General features: G+C 45.7%; 1 protein-coding gene across 1 annotated transcript; it reads right to left on the minus strand.

The window, feature by feature from the left end:
- Positions 1-11,445: 11,445 nt before the first annotated feature.
- On the minus strand, positions 11,446-14,725 carry Slc35d3 (solute carrier family 35 member D3). Its single transcript, XM_076928055.1, has 2 exons — positions 14,247-14,725; positions 11,446-13,313 (listed from the first exon to the last, which is right to left on the minus strand). Exons 1-2 carry the CDS (start codon positions 14,683-14,685, stop codon positions 12,484-12,486), a joined length of 1,269 nt encoding a protein of 422 aa, XP_076784170.1. The 5' UTR covers positions 14,686-14,725; the 3' UTR covers positions 11,446-12,483.
- Positions 14,726-20,366: the final 5,641 nt, after the last annotated feature.

Below are 20,366 nucleotides of genomic sequence, written 5' to 3' on the forward strand. Positions count from 1 at the left end.
CCTCATTTTTCATCAAGAGAATAATAATCCACTTTAATGAAAAGAGAAGAAGAAATTAGATGCTGTCTGTGCTGTAATTTGGTGTTCACATTTTTTTTTCAACAATCCCCAAACAGAAAATTCAGTGTGAATTTCAGCAAATTGCCAGTTTTCAACTTTTCATAATAAATGTGTCTGGGGAATTTAAGTTAGTTTAGAAAACAATTATAATAAGTCTAAAAAACATGTTGGATGCACCAGATGAGATTTGTGCATTCGGTATGAACATTCTTAATGCCAACCAGATTTAAAAAAAAAAAAAAAACAAAATCACAGGAAAACTAATACAAACTGGCCCCAGCCCCACTCCATGCCAACTCAGTCTAATGGGGACATAAATACAGAAATATATACCAAAATCCAGTGTCAGGTGTTTAGTAAACTCTTCTAGAAAAGCCAGAGGAGGTTGGTAAGGCTATAGACTGTAGAAATACCTACTTAAAGAAATTGTGTTTAGACTATATCTGCAAAGCAAATAAATTATCAATTGAGATGTGGAGAGGGGAGTCAGGGGGCGTGGAGACAGGGTTTCTCTGTGTAACCCTGGGTGCCCTGGAACTCACTTTGTAGACCAGGCTGGCCTCAAACTCAGAGATCTGCCTGCCTCCTGGGTGCTGAGATTAAAGGTGTGAGTTATCACTGCCCAGCCAATTATTACTATTTAACTTCAAATGAGGAGCTAAGTGCTGGGGGTATGGCTCAGAGGTAGACCACTCAGGTATATGAGGCTCTGGTTTAAGTTCCCAGTAAATTATAAAAGAATATAAAATTAAAAAGCAGTTGGGATGTACTCTGTATTTTTTTTTTTTTTAAGGATTTATTCCTGGAGTTCTTTGAGCATCTTGATTTTCAAAGAGGAAAATTAAATTCCCCAAGGCGCATGCTCCTGGCTTCAGGGTCTCCTCCCAACTCTTTATTTCCTATTAGTATTAACTGCAGACTTGGTCGTTAGGCTTAATACCTTTGTCAGCAGTTGGTTGGCTGTCTTCCAAAGGGAGCTACTTCTCCAACTTTTCTTATGGGATGACTAAACTTCAAATTCTCCCAGACCGACAACTTCTATTGGACTCTCAAATAACACCTCTAGCCATACACAACTTTTGTGCTGTTACGGTGGAGTGAGTGACCAAATTTTCTTCTTCGTTTTCATGATTCTCTAGTCACAGGATCTCCTGGGTGTGACTTAAATTATGTTGGTACTGGGATAATGTGCCATGACATTGGCACTCCTAATTTTATCTTAAATACCACTAAGGTCATTCAAACGTTTCTTCAAGAAACGTTTCCCCTAGACATGCCAGGTAGCATAAGTCTCAGTGGCTGAGATACTGAAACCAAAGAATGGCACGTTCAAGTTCTGCTTCATCTATGCAGTGTGTCCAAGCACAGGCTGGGCAATTTATTGAAACTGTCTCAATATTTAAAAATAGAAAAATAGCCAGCAGTGGTGACACATGCCTTTAATCCCAGCACTTGGGAGGCAGAGGCTGGTGGAGTGAGTTCCAGGACAGCCAGAGCTATACAGAGAAACCCTGTCTCGAAAAGCCAAAACAAACAAACAAATAGAAAAATAACTGAGATATAGCTCAGTAGTAGAGTGTTAGTCTAGCATGTGTGAGGCCCTAGGTCCAATACCCAGTACCAAAAAAAGAAGGAGGAGAAGGAGGAGGAAGAGAAAGAAAAGGAGTGTGTGGGGGGGATTACACTGGCCTGTTTTATGTAAACCTCACACAGGCTATAATCATCTGGGGAGTATCTCAATTAAGAAATTGTTTCCATAAGATAGGGCTATAGACAAACCTGTAGGGCATTTTCTTAATTAGTGATTGATGGGGGGGGGATGAGGGGGGGGGACTAGGCCATTGTGAGTAGTGCCATCCCTGGGCAGGTGGTACTGGGCTGTTGAAGAAAGCAGGCTGAGCAAGCCATGAGGTGCAAGCCAGTAAGCATCACTCCTGCATGGCCTCTGTATCAGCTCCTGCCTCCCAGTTTCCATCCAATTCCTGTTCTGTCCTGACTGCCTTTGGTAATGACGAACAGCGGTTTAGAAATGTAAGCCAAATAAACCCTTTGTTCCCCGAGTTGCTTTGATCATGGTGTTTCATCACAGCAATGGTAACCGTAAGGCAGTGGTTTCGGAGGAAGGGGAGGAAGACGAAGATTCCCCTGCCTTGTATCCTTGCATCCTTTTCTCTGGCCTTTTCTTCCTTCAGTTCACTTTCTTACTAGCTCATTCATTCATTCATTCATTCATTCTATTGCCATGTCCTTAGATATTGCCTACCTTCGTTAACATAACTCCTTGCTAACTTAGTGGCTGCTACCTAAGGCCCACCTTTCTCCATTCCATGTATGCTAAAAGCAGGCATTCCAGGACCGCTTCAAGTGGAGGCTCCTGACACATCCAGTCTAGTCATTTTCTTTTTATTAGTTATATCGATCACTCTCCCAGAGGAATGACAGAAACTCTGGCACAGATATTTGACAGAAAAAAAAAAAATTCAGCTGCCAAGAGCTACTTCAAATACTGTTCGAAGATTAAAAGGAAGGCCAGGACAACGTCACCCTTTGGTTTTTTTGTCTGACCTATTTCTACCTTCCCTGTCTGAATTGTTAACAGTGTTCTGTATTATTTTTCTAACACTGGGTGTCCTAGGCCTTCAAATAAAAGTTTCCTTATGAACATTTTTATTAAATTGAGTCAAGCAAGGTGTAAAATCTAACTGCGGTGAGCCCCAGGGCACCAGGATGCTGGGCAGGAGCTCTGACTAAGAGGAAGTCCACTTTGCACCAAGCCATCCTACTAGGCTGCCTTTGACGCAGCCAGGTTCCTACATCAGATTCAATTATAACCTTTGCTTTTCCAAGAATGGCACGATAGGCAAGCCAGACTTACCCATCAGACCATTTCAAAGAGGGTTTTTACAGCCCACAATGGTTTCCTTCTGAATGAGAAAACTCAAGTTGAGCTTTCATTTCCTAACTTGGACTTCTCTTTTGTTGGTCAGCCGACTAATACATTCACCGAGGGTTAGACCGTGGTCCGAGAGCGAGCGGTAGGCACACAAAGTGTGAGTGCCGATAAGAAGATGGAATGCTGCCTTTCCGAGGAGTGCTGCCTGGCCTCTGTCTCTCTACAATCATCTCTTCTTGTGGTTATGAAATTAAAGAGGAGGATCCTTACTTACAAAACCATTCATCAACCGAGAAAGGCAGTGCCGTCCTGCGACTGCGGCAGGGCTCTGGAAGGCTTAGGTGATATTAAGCAAAGTGGATTTCCCTTTGTACATTGCAATGACAGTAAGTGCCTACAGAAATGGCTGCTTACCAATTCGGTAATAAGTTCTGTGGAGTTTATTGCGGAGTTTGGAAGACGGCCATTAGGTGCAATGTGAAATGTAACTTTTCTTTTTCCTTCTTTTGCTTATACAATTCTTCAGAAAATTGATCATTATTCCTTAAGGAAAAACATGAACTAGTAGTTTAAACTGAGTTGCTTATTATAGACTGCTGTAAAGGCACCTGGGCAAAGCAATTATTGATGAGGAAGACGGGGAGTCCTCTGGAGAGCCCGGCAATCAGCGGAAAAGCACTCTGCATATAGCCGGACTATTGGATTCCAGTCATGACCTGTCTTCACTGCTGCCAATTCAAGATGGGGTGCTATAGAGCAGAGATTTATAGCTGGAGATGGTGTAGTAAATCACACAATAGTGCTCTATCCATAACTGCGTGGAAAGCCAGCCCCAAGATCAACCGAACTTCCTATTTCCGTAAGCAATCTTAAATATCAGGACTCACACACATACAGTCTACACAAAGCCTGGTGGCAAAACAAAAGTCAACAAATTTGGTCATTGGGTCCAGATATTAAAACTTCCATGTTAAATTCCCAAACAAGAAAATGAGTAGATTTTTATCTAGACATTTGGCAAAAGGTAGTTTGAATCAAAGTTTTTCTCTTTTATATACCAAACAGAGTAGACAGAAAGAGATGTACTGTACACATTTGTCATCGTCGAAGGGAGAGGTACCAAACAATGACACTATCATTAGCCCTGTCCTGTTTCTTAGCTTGTCAGTGAAGGTGTCAGGAAGCCAGGCTTTTCCCCACATTCCTGAAAGCTGTTCTCAGCACAGTGCTCATCCTGTGACTGTCTCTCAGGATTTGAACTCTCAGACCTCACATCAAAATCAAGGTAGTCTCTCCCTAGCATAAAAAAGAACACTGCAAAGCCTCTCCCCTCACACACTTGTTCTGTCCTCTCATTTGCTAGAACTTGGACATGGGTATTTTCCCTAATCCAGTCATTGGCCAAGAGACATCAATTTGCAGTGATTAACAGGAAGGTGATTGCGGCCTGCCAGCCTTCCCCAAGCACAGCATAGCTGGTACCTAAACAACTTTAGAGTTTCCTGTGTAAAGAAAACTGGAGAAGGGGAGAGGGCAAATGGACAGACCAGCAACTCTGCATGTTGTAAAATTTCCCATGATAACTTTCTACGTCAGAGTGTTGTGGTCAGGTAAAGGGGGGGGGGGGGTGGGGATGATGTTTAGTGAGATGTTGTGTTGTTTAGCTTTGCCAAGGCTTTGCTGAGGCTTTGACCAATACTTGCAGAACCTACATAAAGAGAGGAAATGTCTATGTTGGATCCTGTTTTCAGATTATTCCATCCATGATTGCTTGGGCCCTTGACTTGGGTCACATGGCTACTGAAGCCTGTGCCAGAGGAAGGCAGTCCACACATAGTTCACAACAGGAAGCAGAGAGTGCCACACAAAAAAGGTCCAGGGATAATTCCTCCTAGAGCCTGCCCTCAGCCACCTACTTCCTCCCACCTGGACCTATCTTCCAGTTTCAATTGTCTCTAAATTAGGACCACCAGACAGAGTCTTAAGGTTCTGCCTATGGACAAAATTTTCTATATAAACCATAGCAGCTGACTTCAATGTTCCAAAGAGTAGCTAAGGAGTTATATGAAGTATATGGTTACTTCTTAAGAAAAAGTATTGAGAAAATGAGAGCTTGACCATAAAAAAATAAATAAATAAATAAAATAAAAAAAAAAATAAAAAGTTTCCTTTGAAGTAGAAGAAATAGCCATGTAGCAGCAGGGAAGGCCCAAGGAGAAGCAGGAAACTCACAGAGCAGAGGCTGCTGCTTCTAGATGTCAACTTTTCCTTTCCTTCATTGAAACACCCTCATCGTGGGATGCTTTTGAGTATTTGGTACATTGTAAACCGTACCCCAAAGCCAGCTTTGTATTAGCAGCATTACGTTAGCAGGAGTAGGTTAAGAAGAGCTACCTGAAAAGTAATTTCTGAAGAATGCATCATTCCCAACAGGCAAGGTGTGACTGCCCAGGGCTGGGGAGGATTGGGTAGAAAAGGGTAACTTGCAACAGATGCATGACTTCTCAGTGCGATTGAAAACGTTCTAAAGTCAGATAACGATTGCCCTAGGTCGGTCTCTCAGCTGCTGTGATAGAACACAGAGGGAAAGCCACTTGGGAAGGAAACAGTCTATCTCATCTTACAGCTTGTAGTCCATCACTGAGGGACATTGGGGCAGGGACTAGAGGCAGGAACTCAAGGAGAGACTCAGGAGGACCACTGGATTGACCTCCATGGCTCTCTCAGCCTCAGCCTGCTTTCTTGTATACCCCGGAACCACCTGCCCAAGAGTGGAACCAAACCACTTGCTGTGGACTGGGCCTTCCCGTACAATCATTAATCATTAATCCACAGAATACACGGTTGAGGTTCCCTCTTTGCAGATGATTCTAGCTTGTGTCAAAGTGACAAAAACTAGCCAGCCCCGTGGTGTAAATATACTAATGCCTAAAATAGTTTTATATATATATATATATATATATATATATATATATATATATATATATAGTTTTTATAGTAATATAAAAATAGTTAAGCACTTAAAATGAGCAATTCTGTGGTGCCTAACACATTTTTATTGTATTTAAATCCAGTGACGGTCTGGACTTCTCAAACTCATAAAAGGTGAAAAGGTAAAAGAGATATTTTAACTTAAGTATTAAAGGAGCCATTGATCCAAATGCTGGGTTATAATGCTAACTGAGTTCTTTCCTCTACTTGGCTTTGTCAGCATGCCTCAACTCTCTTCTGGTCACTTACAAACAGAATTCTACACACACACACACACACACACACACACACACACAGGACTGCAAGCACACATGCACAAAAACTTTTCTTAAAAAAGAAATATTCGTTCATTCTCATCTTCACAGGAAAATAAGATGAATAAATAAAAATCAATGACTGCTTTTGAAAACTAAAGACAAGGATCAAATTACCACCCCAAACTCTGGAGGGCTATTAATCTAGAAAGTTACAACCAAGGTCTCACCTGAGTCAGAAGCCCCTGCAGCTATGGTTGGTAGAAATATCTAGCTGATGATTTTTTATAATGTGTAGGTGACTTTGACAGTGGATAACTAACTGGGAACCTCAGTCTTGAGCAAACTCATATATTCACAGGTTTGACATCCAGGAATTCTACAATTGGGAAAGAGCTCAAAAAGATCCGGGGCCTTCAGGCAGAGAAAAGTAAAGAGTAGTCTTTGTGAGACGAGCCCAGAGCGTTTTCTGTAATGAAGAATCCCCTCTCCAGATACAAAACTGTAGTGGAGCCTCTCCCATCTGGGGCATGGGTCTTTATTTCTCCTACAATAAGTCTCTCCAATTCTCCTGTCTCATCTGTGCAAAGAGAAGCTAAGAAACATTTATAAAGGGGGAAAAAACCCTCTAGGGACATGGGTCCACTAGGACTTACTAAGAATGTATAGTCAAGATAGAGACTTATAAAATAAGCTTTGGATGAATGAAGAAGAATGAAGGATTGAAGATGGTTAGAGGGATGATGAGTGGACGGATCGATACATGCATCCTTGGATGACGAGTGAACAATGGATAAAATGACACATTTATATAATATAATACTATTTAGAATTAAAAAATTAAATTATTTTGCTGGTAGCACCATGGATAGAACTGGAGAATACTGAGTTAAATAAGTCAGACATAGAAAGACAACTATCAAATGTACAAGCTAAAAACGTTAGATTTATAGAACTAAAGGGTTGAACGGTGGTAACTTAGAGCCTGGGGAAAGGAGCTGCTTATCACATACCAAAATGCAGTTAAATAGAGAATCCTAAAGGTCTCCAGTTCAAGGTGGCCGTCATTTACAACAACCTATATATTGTATAACTAACTAGAGATGAATTTGAAATTTCCCAGCACAAAGAAATGATAAATAGAAAAGAATATTCTATATTCTCTTCTGCTGTTGTGATGAAACTCTCTTACCAAAAGCAGCTGTAGAGAGGAAAAGGTTTGTTTCCCTCTATACTTCTGGGTCACAGTTCATCATTGAAGGAATCCAATGTAGGAACTGAAAGGTAAAAACGTTAAGGCAGGAACCATAGAGAAATGTGTCTTGCTGGCTCACTCATTGGCTCATTTTGATGATTTCATTATACAACCTGGAACCACTTGCTTAAGGGATGGTGTCGCCCACAGTGGGCAGGTCCCTCCTACAATTAATAACCAAGACAATCCCTCACAGGTATGCTCATAGACTGATATGATCTATGTAATTCCTTATCTGAGGCTTCTTTCAGATGACTCTAGGCTATGTCAAGTTGTCAAAGCTATTTAGGACAAGAAGGGAATGTCATTGACCATAATGCGGTCCCTACACACTGTTTCTCTCGTAGTCACACCAATATAGTCATACCTTATAGTTACACCAACAGAGATTGACTTTAATGCCTAGACTGCAGTAGAAAGAGCTGAAGACAACAGAGAGAAAAACAAGTACAGTAGAGAAGTTTGGAATCTAAACTATAGTCGTTGCAAACAGTACAATTTCTAGCCCTGTGAACAGGACACCTCTCATTTAAAGGCCTATTTGACTCGGCTTCTATCCCCTAGGGTATCCATCAAGTGGTTTTTCACAATAAGAAAAGCATCAAGTATTGCTGGGCTGTTCCTAGAAGGATAGTGAGCAGCCTCCTGAACTGAAATTCACAAGGAAGTTATAAGTCATGAGGCCCCGCCCTGAGCTTACTTAAGAAATAAATAATTGCTAGGACAGAGGAGACAGCACAGCAGAGAGGCTTAGCAGCTGCAAGCTGAGCAGAGTGCTCCTGGGGGATGGGGCTTGTGACTCATCAGCTGTCCTGGGTGGGCCTTTGGCGATGCAACTACCTTTGAGTCAGTCTTGTTCCTGTAACCCCTCCCTCCTGCTCCCTGTAAGAAGCCCCCAAACATCATTAGTTCACTAAGTTACACTGTGTCTTAGTTAGGGTTTTACTGCTGTGGACAGACACCATGACTAAGGCAACTCTTATAAGGACAGTGTTTAAATGGGGCTGGCTTACAGGTTCAGAGGTTCAGTTCATTATCATCAAGGCAGGAGCATGACAGCATCCAGGCAGGCATGGTGCAGGAGGAGCTGAGAGTTCAGCCTCTTCATCTGAAGGCTTCTAGGAAAAGACTGGCTTCCAGGCAGCCAGTAGGAAGATCTTAAAGCCCACAATGACACACTTCTAACTCCAACATCTACTCCAACAAGCTCACACCTCCTAACAGAACCACTCCATGGGCCAAACATATTCTATCCACCAGAACTTGGGTGGAGCCATTTCTTGGGTCGATGGTTGGTAGCCTAGCTGAGATGAATCTGTTCTCTTCTCCTCAGAGAAAGTCAAACAATAGATGTGCAAATGACAAAAGAACAAATCTAAAGAGACTTCAGCAAACGTCTGAATTGGATTCGGAGATGTATGGTACAGGTTTTAGGACCGTCTGAGAAGGAATTATAAATAACTATGTTAAGATCCCTCGTGCAGAAAGCAGAGAATATGCAAGAACGGACTGATACAGGAAGCAGAGGGATGGAAACTAAGGAGAGATCCAAAAGAAATGCTAAACATTGTTAACCAAAAACACCCAGCATGAAAAAAATGAAGAACTCCTCTGACTGGCTCATCTGCCAGACTAAATTCAAGTAAGGAGAGTGAGTGAACTTACACATGTCTCTATACAAACAAACAAACAAACAAACAGTCTAAGCTGAGACCTGATGTGATGGTTAAGGCATAAGGCCAGACTAAGCCTCATGAGAACTCAATGACAGGCTGGCTATTTAAAAGCATCTCTCAGAAAAATAAAAAATAAATGAACCCCAAATTAATCAATTATCCTCCTCCAAATAAGTAAACAATCCCAAAACTATTTTTAAAAATGAAACAAACAAACAAAACCACAAACCAATCAAACAAAAACCCCTTCTGTCAGTTAGATTAAGGTTTGTGAATGTCTCCCTTTTTTTTCTGAGCATTGTTATGAATGACCTAGAGAATCCAGCCCCATAACAGGAGGGACTGCTCGCTTATGGGAGTTTAGCTCAGCTGTGCTCAGGACACATGCTGCACAAACATGTTCACCCACCTCGAGTGTGCATCCCTGGCGATCCTTTTCCAAGGGCTTCTGATTGATTTATGCCACAAGCATTAGTTTGAGAGCTAGACAGCATTCAGAGGGAGGAAGGCCAGCACCAGGAAACTCATCATGACACCTGATGTGTTGCACAGACTTGTTAGAGTGGAGTAATAGTGCAGTGTGAGACAGGATCCCTCTGTGGTCTTGGGATTTGAAGACAGTGGAGGGATCTGGGGAGTAAGGCCTGGCCTGCCAACTGCTGGTGACCAGGGAATGAATCCCAGCACTGACTTGTGGTGTACTTTCTCCCGGAAATTCTTCATTTTTATCATGCTAGGTATTTTTGTTTTCCAGTTTTATCCTTCATTTTTTTTCCATCCCTCTGCTTACATTACCTGTCTTCTCTTGTGTACTGGCTGCTCTTTGTATGAGAGACCTTACATAGAGACTTCCAAGGTTTGCCTAGCCTGTGACAGAACTTTTGTTATTGATATTGGGGGGCCGGGGGGGGGGCGGGGATTCTTACCCTACCATAATCTCTAACCTGACTAGACTGTAGGGTCAAACCACCTGATTAATCAGCAGTCTAAGTGTTGATATCGGTACATCTTAAATATACAATTAACACTTAAAACTAGTAAAGTAAACTGAGTAAAACTGCATGGATAGGCCTTTTCCAGTCAGTTTTGAGCCATAGGGAGAACACTAAGAATTCTGGAAGGGGGCTGGAGAGATGGCTCAGCAGTTAAGAGCACTGACTGCTCTTCCAGAGGTCCTGAGTTCAATTCCTAGCAACCACATGGTTCACAACCATCCATAATGGGATTCAATGCCTTCTTCTGGTGTGTCTGAAGACAGCCGCAGTGTGCTCATATACACAAAAATAAATGTCTTTAAAAAAAAAAAGAATTTGGGGAGGAATTCTTCCTGAAGACTTCAAAGGGGCCATGACTGAGTTTACCACAGATTTGAGACTAGCCACCCCCACAGTGATGAATCCTTTATAACCCCCTGTCTATTTTTCTAAGAGAATATTTCATCAAGTTTGTTGACAAGAAAAGGTTCATCTTTTTGCAATAGGTGCAAACCCACATTTGTGACCAAAGGGTAATTTTGTTCAGTAACAAACAATTATTCTTTAGTGGTGGAATCAAAAGAAATCCCAGGCTCCCTTCAGTCTTGCTGCTTTTTATTAATTCTCAGCTTGATATTGGTGTAACAGGACATGGCCCTATGGCATGCTGATATCAAAATCAGTACATTTTATTTTATTTTTTATTATTTTTTTTTAATTTTATTTTTCAAAGGGCAATTGTAATTCTGGCCATCCACTTCTAGCATCTAAGGCCCTTGAATTTTGGTGGCAGAGACAGCTAAGGAGTCAAAAGTCAACTTCTGCTCCCACTTGTTAGGTTGTTTTGATTTTTGTAAATGACAGAAAAAAAGTTAGGATGCCACTATCTGAGTCAATAAGGAAGAAGCTGGCTGACAAGAGCAGCCTCCGTGTAAGGGGCCTCTCTCCGTATCCTTCTGTGGCCCTTTATTCTACCTCAATTTCTATTTGTATTGACATCTGGTATGGGTGACTTCCATTCTTCAGTATGAGATGATATTTTATTTCTTTTTAGTTTTCTTCTACGAAAACTCTTTGTTGTTGTTCTGTTATTTTAAATTCCACTGCCATAGGTAATTTAGAAAGTTCTCAGCGGCAGCTGGGAGTGTAGTTCAGTTGGTAGAGTGTTTGCCTAGCATGCAGGAAGCCCTGGGTTCAGTCCACAGCATCATATTCAACTAGGCATTACATGCTGGTAATCTCAGTACCAGGAAGGGAAAAGCAGGAGGGTCAGAAGTTCAAAGTCATTACTGTAGGAGAGAGAGAGAGAGAGAGAGAGAGAGAGAGAGAGAGAGAGAGAGAGAGAAAGAAAGCTCCCATTGGGTTGGTGCATGCACAAAGCCACTATTATTCCATACATGGAAAGCAGCTTCCAACTGCCCAACAGAATATACATGTGACTGAAACAAACGTTAACACTTCATCTTTTTACAGATAGACTCACACTTTATTTTTGACAAATATAGAAAAATATCATAATGCGAATATAGCAGTTGCTCTTTTTGTAACAGAGTTTGGGGTGTGCAGTGCAGACCAAGGTGGTCTGTCTCTTTCTGGCTGCTCTACAGTCAACACTGAATATATTCCAGTCACTGCATTTGCTCGAAAGAGTATTACGTGGGAAAATGGGTTTTTATAGCATTCAGTAATAAATATTATAAAGCAAGGAATCCAAACAGCCTTTAAGATATATAATTACAAAGAACAAACTTTAGACTTCATAATCAAAGCTAAGAACACATGTCTTCAAAATAGCTTCAACGTTTCCTATCAATATATAATAGAACACCCATTTTAAAAAAAAATAATAAAGCAAGAAAAATTTGAGTAAACACAATATTGCAGATGACCCAAAGAGTAAACAAGTCAGTGTATTTATAAACGTCATCTCAACAATACACTTACTCTTTGCCTAACAGGCAATAAAAACTAATTCTGTCATCGGAAATGTGCCCCTGAATGTGACCTTTGAACTTAAGTGATACCATCATTGTTACAAGCCATCTTTGGAAGGGTGGCTGAGGACTCTCGGTACATGCAGATATTTGGTTATGATTATAAAGACAAAAAAAAAAATGAATGTCCAGGAGTCTGAAGCTGACATCACTTTTGATTTGTTAAGCACCTGCACAGGTCTCTTCTTTCTGTGGCACCTCAGACAAAGTTCCACTAAATAATTAATAAATAATAAATAAGCGCTGATTTGTCTCTGTCGGTCCCTTTCAGCTTATGCGTCTCTACCCGCCACTCCTCGGAATAAAACTGGAGGCCCTTCCTTAAACGTTATTTCTGCCATATAAAGCAAACCGTATGTACATATGTACATACATGCATGTCTTTTTCAGGGACTGGGTAATGCCTCGTTTTCTATCAAATAATCCTTTTTCATATACTTAGTTCCCCTAACTAGCCTCCACACTTCCAAGTAAGTGTCCTTTAATGATCTCCTACCCGCTTCATCAGAATGCCCTTCTGCTCTAGAACTCCTGGCCACCAGTGAGACCCCTCTGGGGCTGCCCCTTAATTCTTGCCCACCTTGCTGTACGGAGCCACCTGCCCCCTCCGCACTCTCTGGCTCGCTATTTCCGGCCTCAGCGGGCAGCTCCTCCATAACGAAAGGCAACTGATCCCCATTTGACTGCTGCTCCTCTCCCTCTGCCTGCGATTCCAGATCTTCATAGTTGCTTTGCCTTCTGGTCTCCAAGAATTTGGCCACACAGTAAATGATGGAGCCTAGGGTGTTCACCACAACGCCGGCAATGAACAGAGAGGTGGGCTCCACGTCGCTGAATGCCACCATGCCCACCGTGATAGTGGCAATGCTCTTCACCACGCCCACGAAGCTGGTGGTCACAGCAGAGTTGATGTAGGTACAGTGTAGTGTGGTGAAGTTCATGGCACAGCCGATCAGGATACAGGCCACGAATATGGAAACCATGGCCGGGTCCTTCCAGCCTGGAAAAGTCCAGGCGTGGATGGAGTCGGTGCTGGCGAAGGAGCAGATGACCAGCAGAGGGGTGGCGGAGACGGCGATGACATACTGTGCAGTGAGAGGCCCGTGCTCCGTGTCTGCGCTCGCCTTCTGGATCAGCACCAGGTAGGCTGCGTGCACCAGTACCGCCAGCACGCCCGTTACGTACCCAATGGGGTCGCCTGTCAGGTCGCCAGCTCCTGAGCGCACCAAGACGGCAGAGCCAGCGCGGGAAAGAAAAAGAGAAGACACAGGGTTGGGTATCCACTCCGGGAATCATGTTGCCTTGGAAAAGAAACCCTTAGCATCCCACTTCTGCCCACCAATTTTCAAAGTGCCCAACAGAAACCCTCCTTGCCTCCATCACTGTGTCAAAATGCTACCGTCAAGCCCAGCCAATGTACCCCGTCTTCCTCTAGCCAGGACGAAGGCCAGGGAGAACTCGGATGTTCTCGGGGTAGACGCCTTGGCGTCCCTGAAACCTGCACGGAGGCCACCTGGGCAGGTGGTTCCCGCCCCTTGCGCACCGGAAAGGACAGGGAATCCCAGCTAGTGCCCTCAAATGAGAGCGGGCGTGGGCATGGCCCCGGAAAGAGAGTTTCCCCGCTGCCCGTAGCTAGATTCCACCGGGTCCTCCCTTCCCCTCTCGCACCTGAGCCCGGAGCCGGTCCCTTCTGCCTTGCGCCCGGGTACAGAGCCCGGGTCGCTCAGGCTTCACTCCCATCTCTCCAGCTCCCCAACCCCGCGTGATCCGAGGAAGTTCCCGGCCCCCTTCCTTCCGGCTCAGTGCGGGGCTGGACTCCAGTTCTCTATGCTGGTACTCTCCATCCCTCCTGAGGAAGGGGCTGAACAAGAAAGACCCGGGTGGGGGTGGAGGGATGCGCGGAGAAAAGGGGCGGGGGACGGAAGCCCGGACACCTGGGGGGAGGGCTGATGGAGGAGACTGGAAGGATGAAGAAGGCTGCGCTGGGTCTCAGAAGAAAAGTCCCTTTGTGAGCCCAAGGACCACTCAAAGGTCTCCGCCTCACTGCCTCAGTATCCCCATCTGTCAGTGATGGCGTTGCACCGGGTGGTCCCCGCGGTCTCTACCGGGTGGGGTGGGTGGACCGGGGATTGGCGCGGGTCCCGCTCACCTGCCAGGGCGGCCCCGCAGGTGGTGATGAGCACGGCCGCCAGCACCCCCGGGGAGGGCGCGCCGTTCTGGAGGACCAGCACACCGATGAGCATGGTGACTAGGGGCAGGCAGCGCTTGAAGACTACGTACATGGGCAGGCTGAGGCCGCGCAGCGACCAGAGAGTGAGGCTGGACTGCAGCGTGGAGAGCACGGCGACCCCCGCGAAGGAGCGAGCCAAGCTCAGGCCGAAAGGGGGCACGGCAATGAGCCCCAGGCGCCGCAGCAGCTCCAGGCTCAGCGCCGCGGTGGAGCTGGTCAGGCACTGCACCAGGGTCAGGAAGGAGAACTGGTAGCGGCTGATGAGGAACTTGAGCAGGATGTTGAGGGAGCCGGAGAAGACCCCGTGCGCGATGGCCACGGAGATGCCCAGCACGCGGCCCCGGCACAGCTGCCGCATCGCGCCGGCCCCGCCGCACCCCGCCGTGGCGGAGCTGGGGACTCGCGGGAGGGCGGCGGAGAGGCGCGGGGCGAGGGCGGCGGGGGCGCGGGCCGGGCGGCGGGACGAAGCGAAGGGCAGGAAGTGCGGGCTCGGCTGCGGAGGACAGCTCCAGCCGGGCGTCCTCCCAGCTCGGCGGCTCCGCGAGCGACTGCCCCGCAGCTGCCGGGAGGCGGGGGCGGGGGACTCCGAAAAGTGGCAAAGGGTGGGGGGGACGGGGCTGAGAGGAGTGGCGGGAATCCTAGCGACAGCGACTTGGAAGTAGGTGAGGAGCCCCGATGAGCTGTGTCCCCGTGCGGTTCCCGGGTCAGAAGGATGCTCTGCGGAGTGCGGGCTGGCGGCTGGACCAGCTGAGGCGGCTGCCGCGGGGGCGGGAGGAGCCTGCGCCCCTTGGGCATCCAGCGCCCGGCAGGGTCGGCTCTCGGGGCGCGGTACCTCCTCCCCTCTCACAGTGGCAGAGCAGTAGGGTGCCTGCTGGGGGATCCCCTGCACTGCTAAAGACGGTATTAGAAATAGCAGCGCTCCAGCACTGAGCACCGTTCATTGGTCGCAACAAGTGACGGCGCCCCCAGCCCGATGGCCCGCGAGTTGCAGCGGATTTTCCACCCACGGTCTCTCCCAGCGCTGCACGGGAAATGAGACACGTCGGTGCTGGAGGGCGGCGGATCCCCTGACATTAGATCCCAGAGCCTTAAAAGAACCAGCTGCTGGGAAGTGCTTTGGAGCCCCGAAATTGGCTTTTTCTGGTGCCAGAGAGTGAGTTTGGATCCTGCGCCCCTCCCAGAAAAGGTTCTGGGATCGTGCGTGGCGCTGCCGGAGCTTCCTCCTGGAGGATGGCGTCTGGGCAGCGGGTCGTGGGAATGGAGGGACACAATTTAGGCAAAGAAATAAAATAGGCAAAAGCGGACACTAAGCGGGGGGTGGGGGGGTGGGGGGAGCAAGCTGATAGTACGAGTAGTGAGAGGAAGGAGCCCCAGAGGTCAGGTGGAGAAAGGTGGGCTGCTGAAAAGACGAAAGGGAAAAAGCAGAAGGTGTGTTCTGCAAGGATGAACCATAGACACACTATCCTGTACAGATGTTTCCTAGAACGGTTTTTGAATTCCAGAGAACCGGTTTCAGCCTGCTAGTCAGTTAAGGGCAGCTTTGTTGTGTAGGATTGTGTGGGTACCACTTGCCCTCGCCAGAGAGCACTCCTCTGCCCCGCAGCTCTGTCAAATGTGCGCATGTGTTCCTCCGTTTGACTAAAAGAAAAGGAAATCCACGTTTCCTTTTGTGACCATCCCTGACCTCCAACCCAGTGGGGCTTTGATCTGAATTCACTTGCAGGAAAGTTATGTTCTGACCCTCAGAAAACGCAGCAGAGCAGAGCCACTGGCTTGGCTTCTGTAATGGCCAGCTACAGTCATTTTCATGCTATTTGAAATTTATAGCAATGGCCAGGCTTCCGCTGGGAAGCTGAGGGTTTGAGGTCTCTGTGTCACGTCCCTTTCAGCCACTGGGGCTTCAGTAACGACTGGAATTTCAGACCTTTAAACATCACATCTCCTTGCTTGGACACATGGGTGCATTTCCTCAAAATCTTCATGGTTTTACCATTCTATGGTGAACCCAATCGTAGAGTACAGACGTACCCTATGAGTACTGTGTATTAGCTCAGCAGGAGGGAGACAGCAGGAATCCCAGGCTCACTGCAGTTTTTCATGCGGGCCAGCTTTTGTATTGTGGGTGCTTCTGTGAGAGAGTACACCATCTCAGCCAGTCCTCAGGCTTAGGCCAGCTAGTGCCCAGCGCCCAGTACACCTGCTGTGTCTCTGACAGGTGCACACTCAGGTCTATGGGTCCCACAAAGCTGACTTTGCAGGAATAACCCCTACTGGCATTGCACTGAAAGTTTCCGGTTCCCTTAGTAGCTCTTGGGCTTTGGTTCCCCTGGGAACGCTTCGGTTTTATTACTGTGGTTACACATTATTAGTTATTTAAGAGACTCTGGTTTATAAGGGTTTGGGAAAGGTTGAAGCAGTGATACAAATTATGCGTATGGTTTAAGGGTATATTCAAAATATACAGAGATCAACCTTGAACATGAACTTTTTTTTTTTTAACTACGATTTCCAATAGGTGATTCCTGTTTCTCCTGACCACTCCAATTACTGGGCTGCTGCCGCCGCAAGCCATCTTATTATAATCGAATATTATAAAGAAGAATCTGCACAGCCCGAGTTTTGGAATGATTCATTTCTGCCAGCAATTATCATTACTTCCATTTTTGATACTAACATTAGGTGGGAGATTGGGGGCTGACTCAGCTACCTTACCCTTCTCATTTAGGCAAGACTACTTAGCTTAATGCCTCTGATCGACGAGGTCTAAAACAGCAGATTTTCTCTGCCGTATTATGTATAGTTCTCTAGTAGGACCTAACAAATTAACCCATCTGTAACAAAAGTTGTTACTAGGTAAATTCCTAAAGAAAATCAAGAAAAAGATAAATACCGTAGCCTATTTATTTAGTAGGAGCGGTTGAACCAGAACTTGGATCGGAGGTCGCAAAGCTATCTGACCAATTGGAATCAAGTTGCCAAAGGTCCAGACACACACTCTTTATCTTTAGAGCCACTCAATAAATATTAGTGGCATAAAATCAATGTGTTAGTTCATTCATTCGACAGATGTATTGAGCAAATGTTCTAGGTAGTCTGTTGGGGGAAGGACTCGAGGATGAGCACTCAGCGGGCCCCTGGGGAGCACGCATGGGGGTGAGAGAGCACCAGGAAGTCTTGCAGGAAGAGACAGAACTCAGGAAGGCGATTACATCAGTTTGACAGGGAGCAGAGATGGCTTTCTGGAGAAAGAAGTATGGTCCTAAATAAATGTACTTTTTTTTTTTTGAGACAGGGTTTCTCTGTGTAGCCCTGGCTGTCCTGGAACTCTGTAGACCAGGCTGGCCTCGAACTCAGAAATCCGCCTGCCTTTGCCTCCCAAGTGCTGGGATTAAAGGCGTGCGCCACCACCGCCCAGCTTATTTTTAATTGTAACTATGGCACATGATCATTTGTTGAACATGCAAAGAAATCAAAGCATAAATAAGAAGCAAAGGCTGCCCTCGATGCTCACCAGCCTATACACCACACTGCTCACAGCTGGCTGTCCTTCAGTGCTTTATGCATGTACTCATACAGGAACCCCTCTTAACAAGGAAGACTGGGAGATCACCTGGATGCAGACGATGCTGGTTCTTTAAAGCACTTGGTGATAATCGACTTTCAAGGTAGTTCCATTCCTAGTGGGGTCTTGTTTCCTTATTCACGTCTTTATTGGCTTCTTCCCTAGGCTGAAGTTAGTCTTGGTGACCAACACACCATGGAAGAAACAAATATGTCACTCTGGAAGCTTCAGTCTTGGATTTTCTCTTCACCACTTCTGGGAAGGTCCAATGCCCTCTCATATGGACACCTCACAAGGCAATAGGGAGCTACTAACAACCTCGTGACAGCTTACCCAAATGACATAAGAAAACCTAAGGCTGAACAAATCAACCAAGTCGCGTCTGGTTCCTGACTGCCTGAACTGCAGGACGACAAGACAATACCTGTGGCTCCTACCTGCATACCCTAATAGCAACATATTTTCCCGAGTCAGGATATGAGAGAGTTTATGTTGTAAGAAGGCACATTGGAGGTTGATCTTTAATCATTTTAATATGTACGTGTACATGTGTGTTGGTATGTGTGTGCATGCCAGTCCACGGAGTCCAGAAGAGGGATCTGCTGAAGATGAAACTTTAACAAGCTATGAGCTTGTTATCAAGACTGAGCTCCTGATGTGGGTGCTGAGAACTAATGCTCTTAACTTCAGTCCCTGCTGCAGTTTCTGATATGGGATCTCTCCCTGGCACCTGGAGCTTGAAGATGAATTAGGCTAGGATGACACCCCTTTTCCTGCCTGTCCAGGGGTGGCATTCAAGCATGGCCCACCGTATCCGACTTTTTACATGGAATCCATATTCTCGTGGGTGACGGTAAGCACTTCACAAATGAGCTGAGACCGCAGCCCTCAGTCTTACATGACTGTAGAAATTCCGTCCTCTTCTTTCCTGTAACTGATCTCGGGGTCTCACACTTACCAGGCAAGTGTTTTACCACTGAGCTAGTGGGGATCCTGGGACTGGAACTGCTGGGCCGTGGAGGAACTGGCCATGTTGACTTGCTGCCAGATCACACTTAACAAGACAAAGTGTAACCACACTCTCAGCTCTCAAATTAACCAGCATTGGATTTTGTCGGTACTGTAAATGCTTGCCAAAGCAAGATGCAGAAAAACAGGGGAAGCGGCCTCACTGTAATTAGGATTTCCTTGCCATCAGCGAGGAAGAACATTTCGAAGCATATCAAATATTTGCCTTCCTATTTCTATGAACTCTGCTTTAGTATCCTGTCTGCTTTTGTGTTCTGTTGTTCCGTAAGTTTTTTTTTTTTTTTTTAAAGATTCATTGTTTTCATTTCTGTGTAATTGTGTATCTGTGTGTGTTGTCGTTGTTGTTATTGTTGCCATGTGTCTCTGGGATATCTGGTTGCTTGAATAAGTCAGAAAAAAGGTGCTGGATCCCCTAGGACTAGAGTTACAGGCAGTTGTCTCAAGGTGGTGCTAGGAACCAAACATGCTCTCTGGAAGAGAAAGACTACCACTCCAGCTGCCTATTGATTTCTAAGGTCTTTATAAGTTCTGGATACTGGGGTGGGGGCGATAGTTCAGTCAGTGAGATGTCTGCCTCACGATCATGTAGACCTGAGTTTGGTCCTCAGAACCCATGTAAATATAGTTAGATGTGGTGGTACATACTTGTCAACACAGCACTGGGGAGGGGGAGACTCACCCAGGTAGATGGGGTCCAGGCCTTACCAGCCACCTAACCTAGCCTTATCATTGAGTTCCAGACCACTGACAGACTCCTTAAAATACCAAGGTGGAGGCTGTCCTCTGGCCTGCACATACGTGTGCACCTGCATATACATAAACATGTATTTGCACGCATATAAAATAATAACTTCTGGCTACTAGCCAACAGGGGTTAATGCATCCTTGAAAGTCTATTCTTTCCTTTAGGACTTCTCTCCGTCTGCTCTGCTGTGTGATTGCTATTTTAGAGTTTGCTGCCAATCTTTTCTCTTAGTCATTTCATGTAACTTAAAATGATGAGTAAGAACCTGCCAAGCCAAAGGCAGAACACCTAGGAGACACGGGCTAGCTTGAGCAAAGACAGAACCGAAAGCCTGCAAGATTGGGGTTTCTGTGAACATCCTGGTGTTGTTGGGAAAACCTTGCAACAGGCAGGGACCAGGACTGAGCTGTCTGGTTAGGAAATGGAACTGTTCCCCTATGCAATCCTACAAGCAGAGAAAGGTTTTAACAACGAAATTGGCATACCCCAGTTACACATTGCCTCGGTCTTTGGAGCAGCACACAGGAGGGTGGCTCTGAAGGTACAGAACTAGAAATAAAGCAGCTACTTGGAGACTGGTGGCAGTTTCTCAGAGAAACTACGGCAGTGGCACTTGGGTTGAGGGGTAAAGGGACAGCACTGAGTGACCTGTGCAGTGTATGTGTGGAGAGGGGCTATGAGCTGGCATTAGGTCCTTAGCTCG

This window comes from Arvicanthis niloticus, chromosome 30, assembly GCF_011762505.2.
Source record: "Arvicanthis niloticus isolate mArvNil1 chromosome 30, mArvNil1.pat.X, whole genome shotgun sequence".
In the NCBI taxonomy this organism is placed as follows: Eukaryota; Metazoa; Chordata; class Mammalia; order Rodentia; family Muridae; genus Arvicanthis; species Arvicanthis niloticus.

Bases quoted from the DNA above. Each gene is read 5' to 3' on its own strand.
- Slc35d3 (XM_076928055.1), bottom strand. From the start codon at position 14,685: ATGCGGCAGCTGTGCCGGGGCCGCGTGCTGGGCATCTCCGTGGCCATC. The intron at 13,314-14,246 runs GTGAGCGGGACC...TGGTGCGCTCAG, and splicing joins CTGCGGGGCCGCCCTGGCAG to GAGCTGGCGACCTGACAGGC.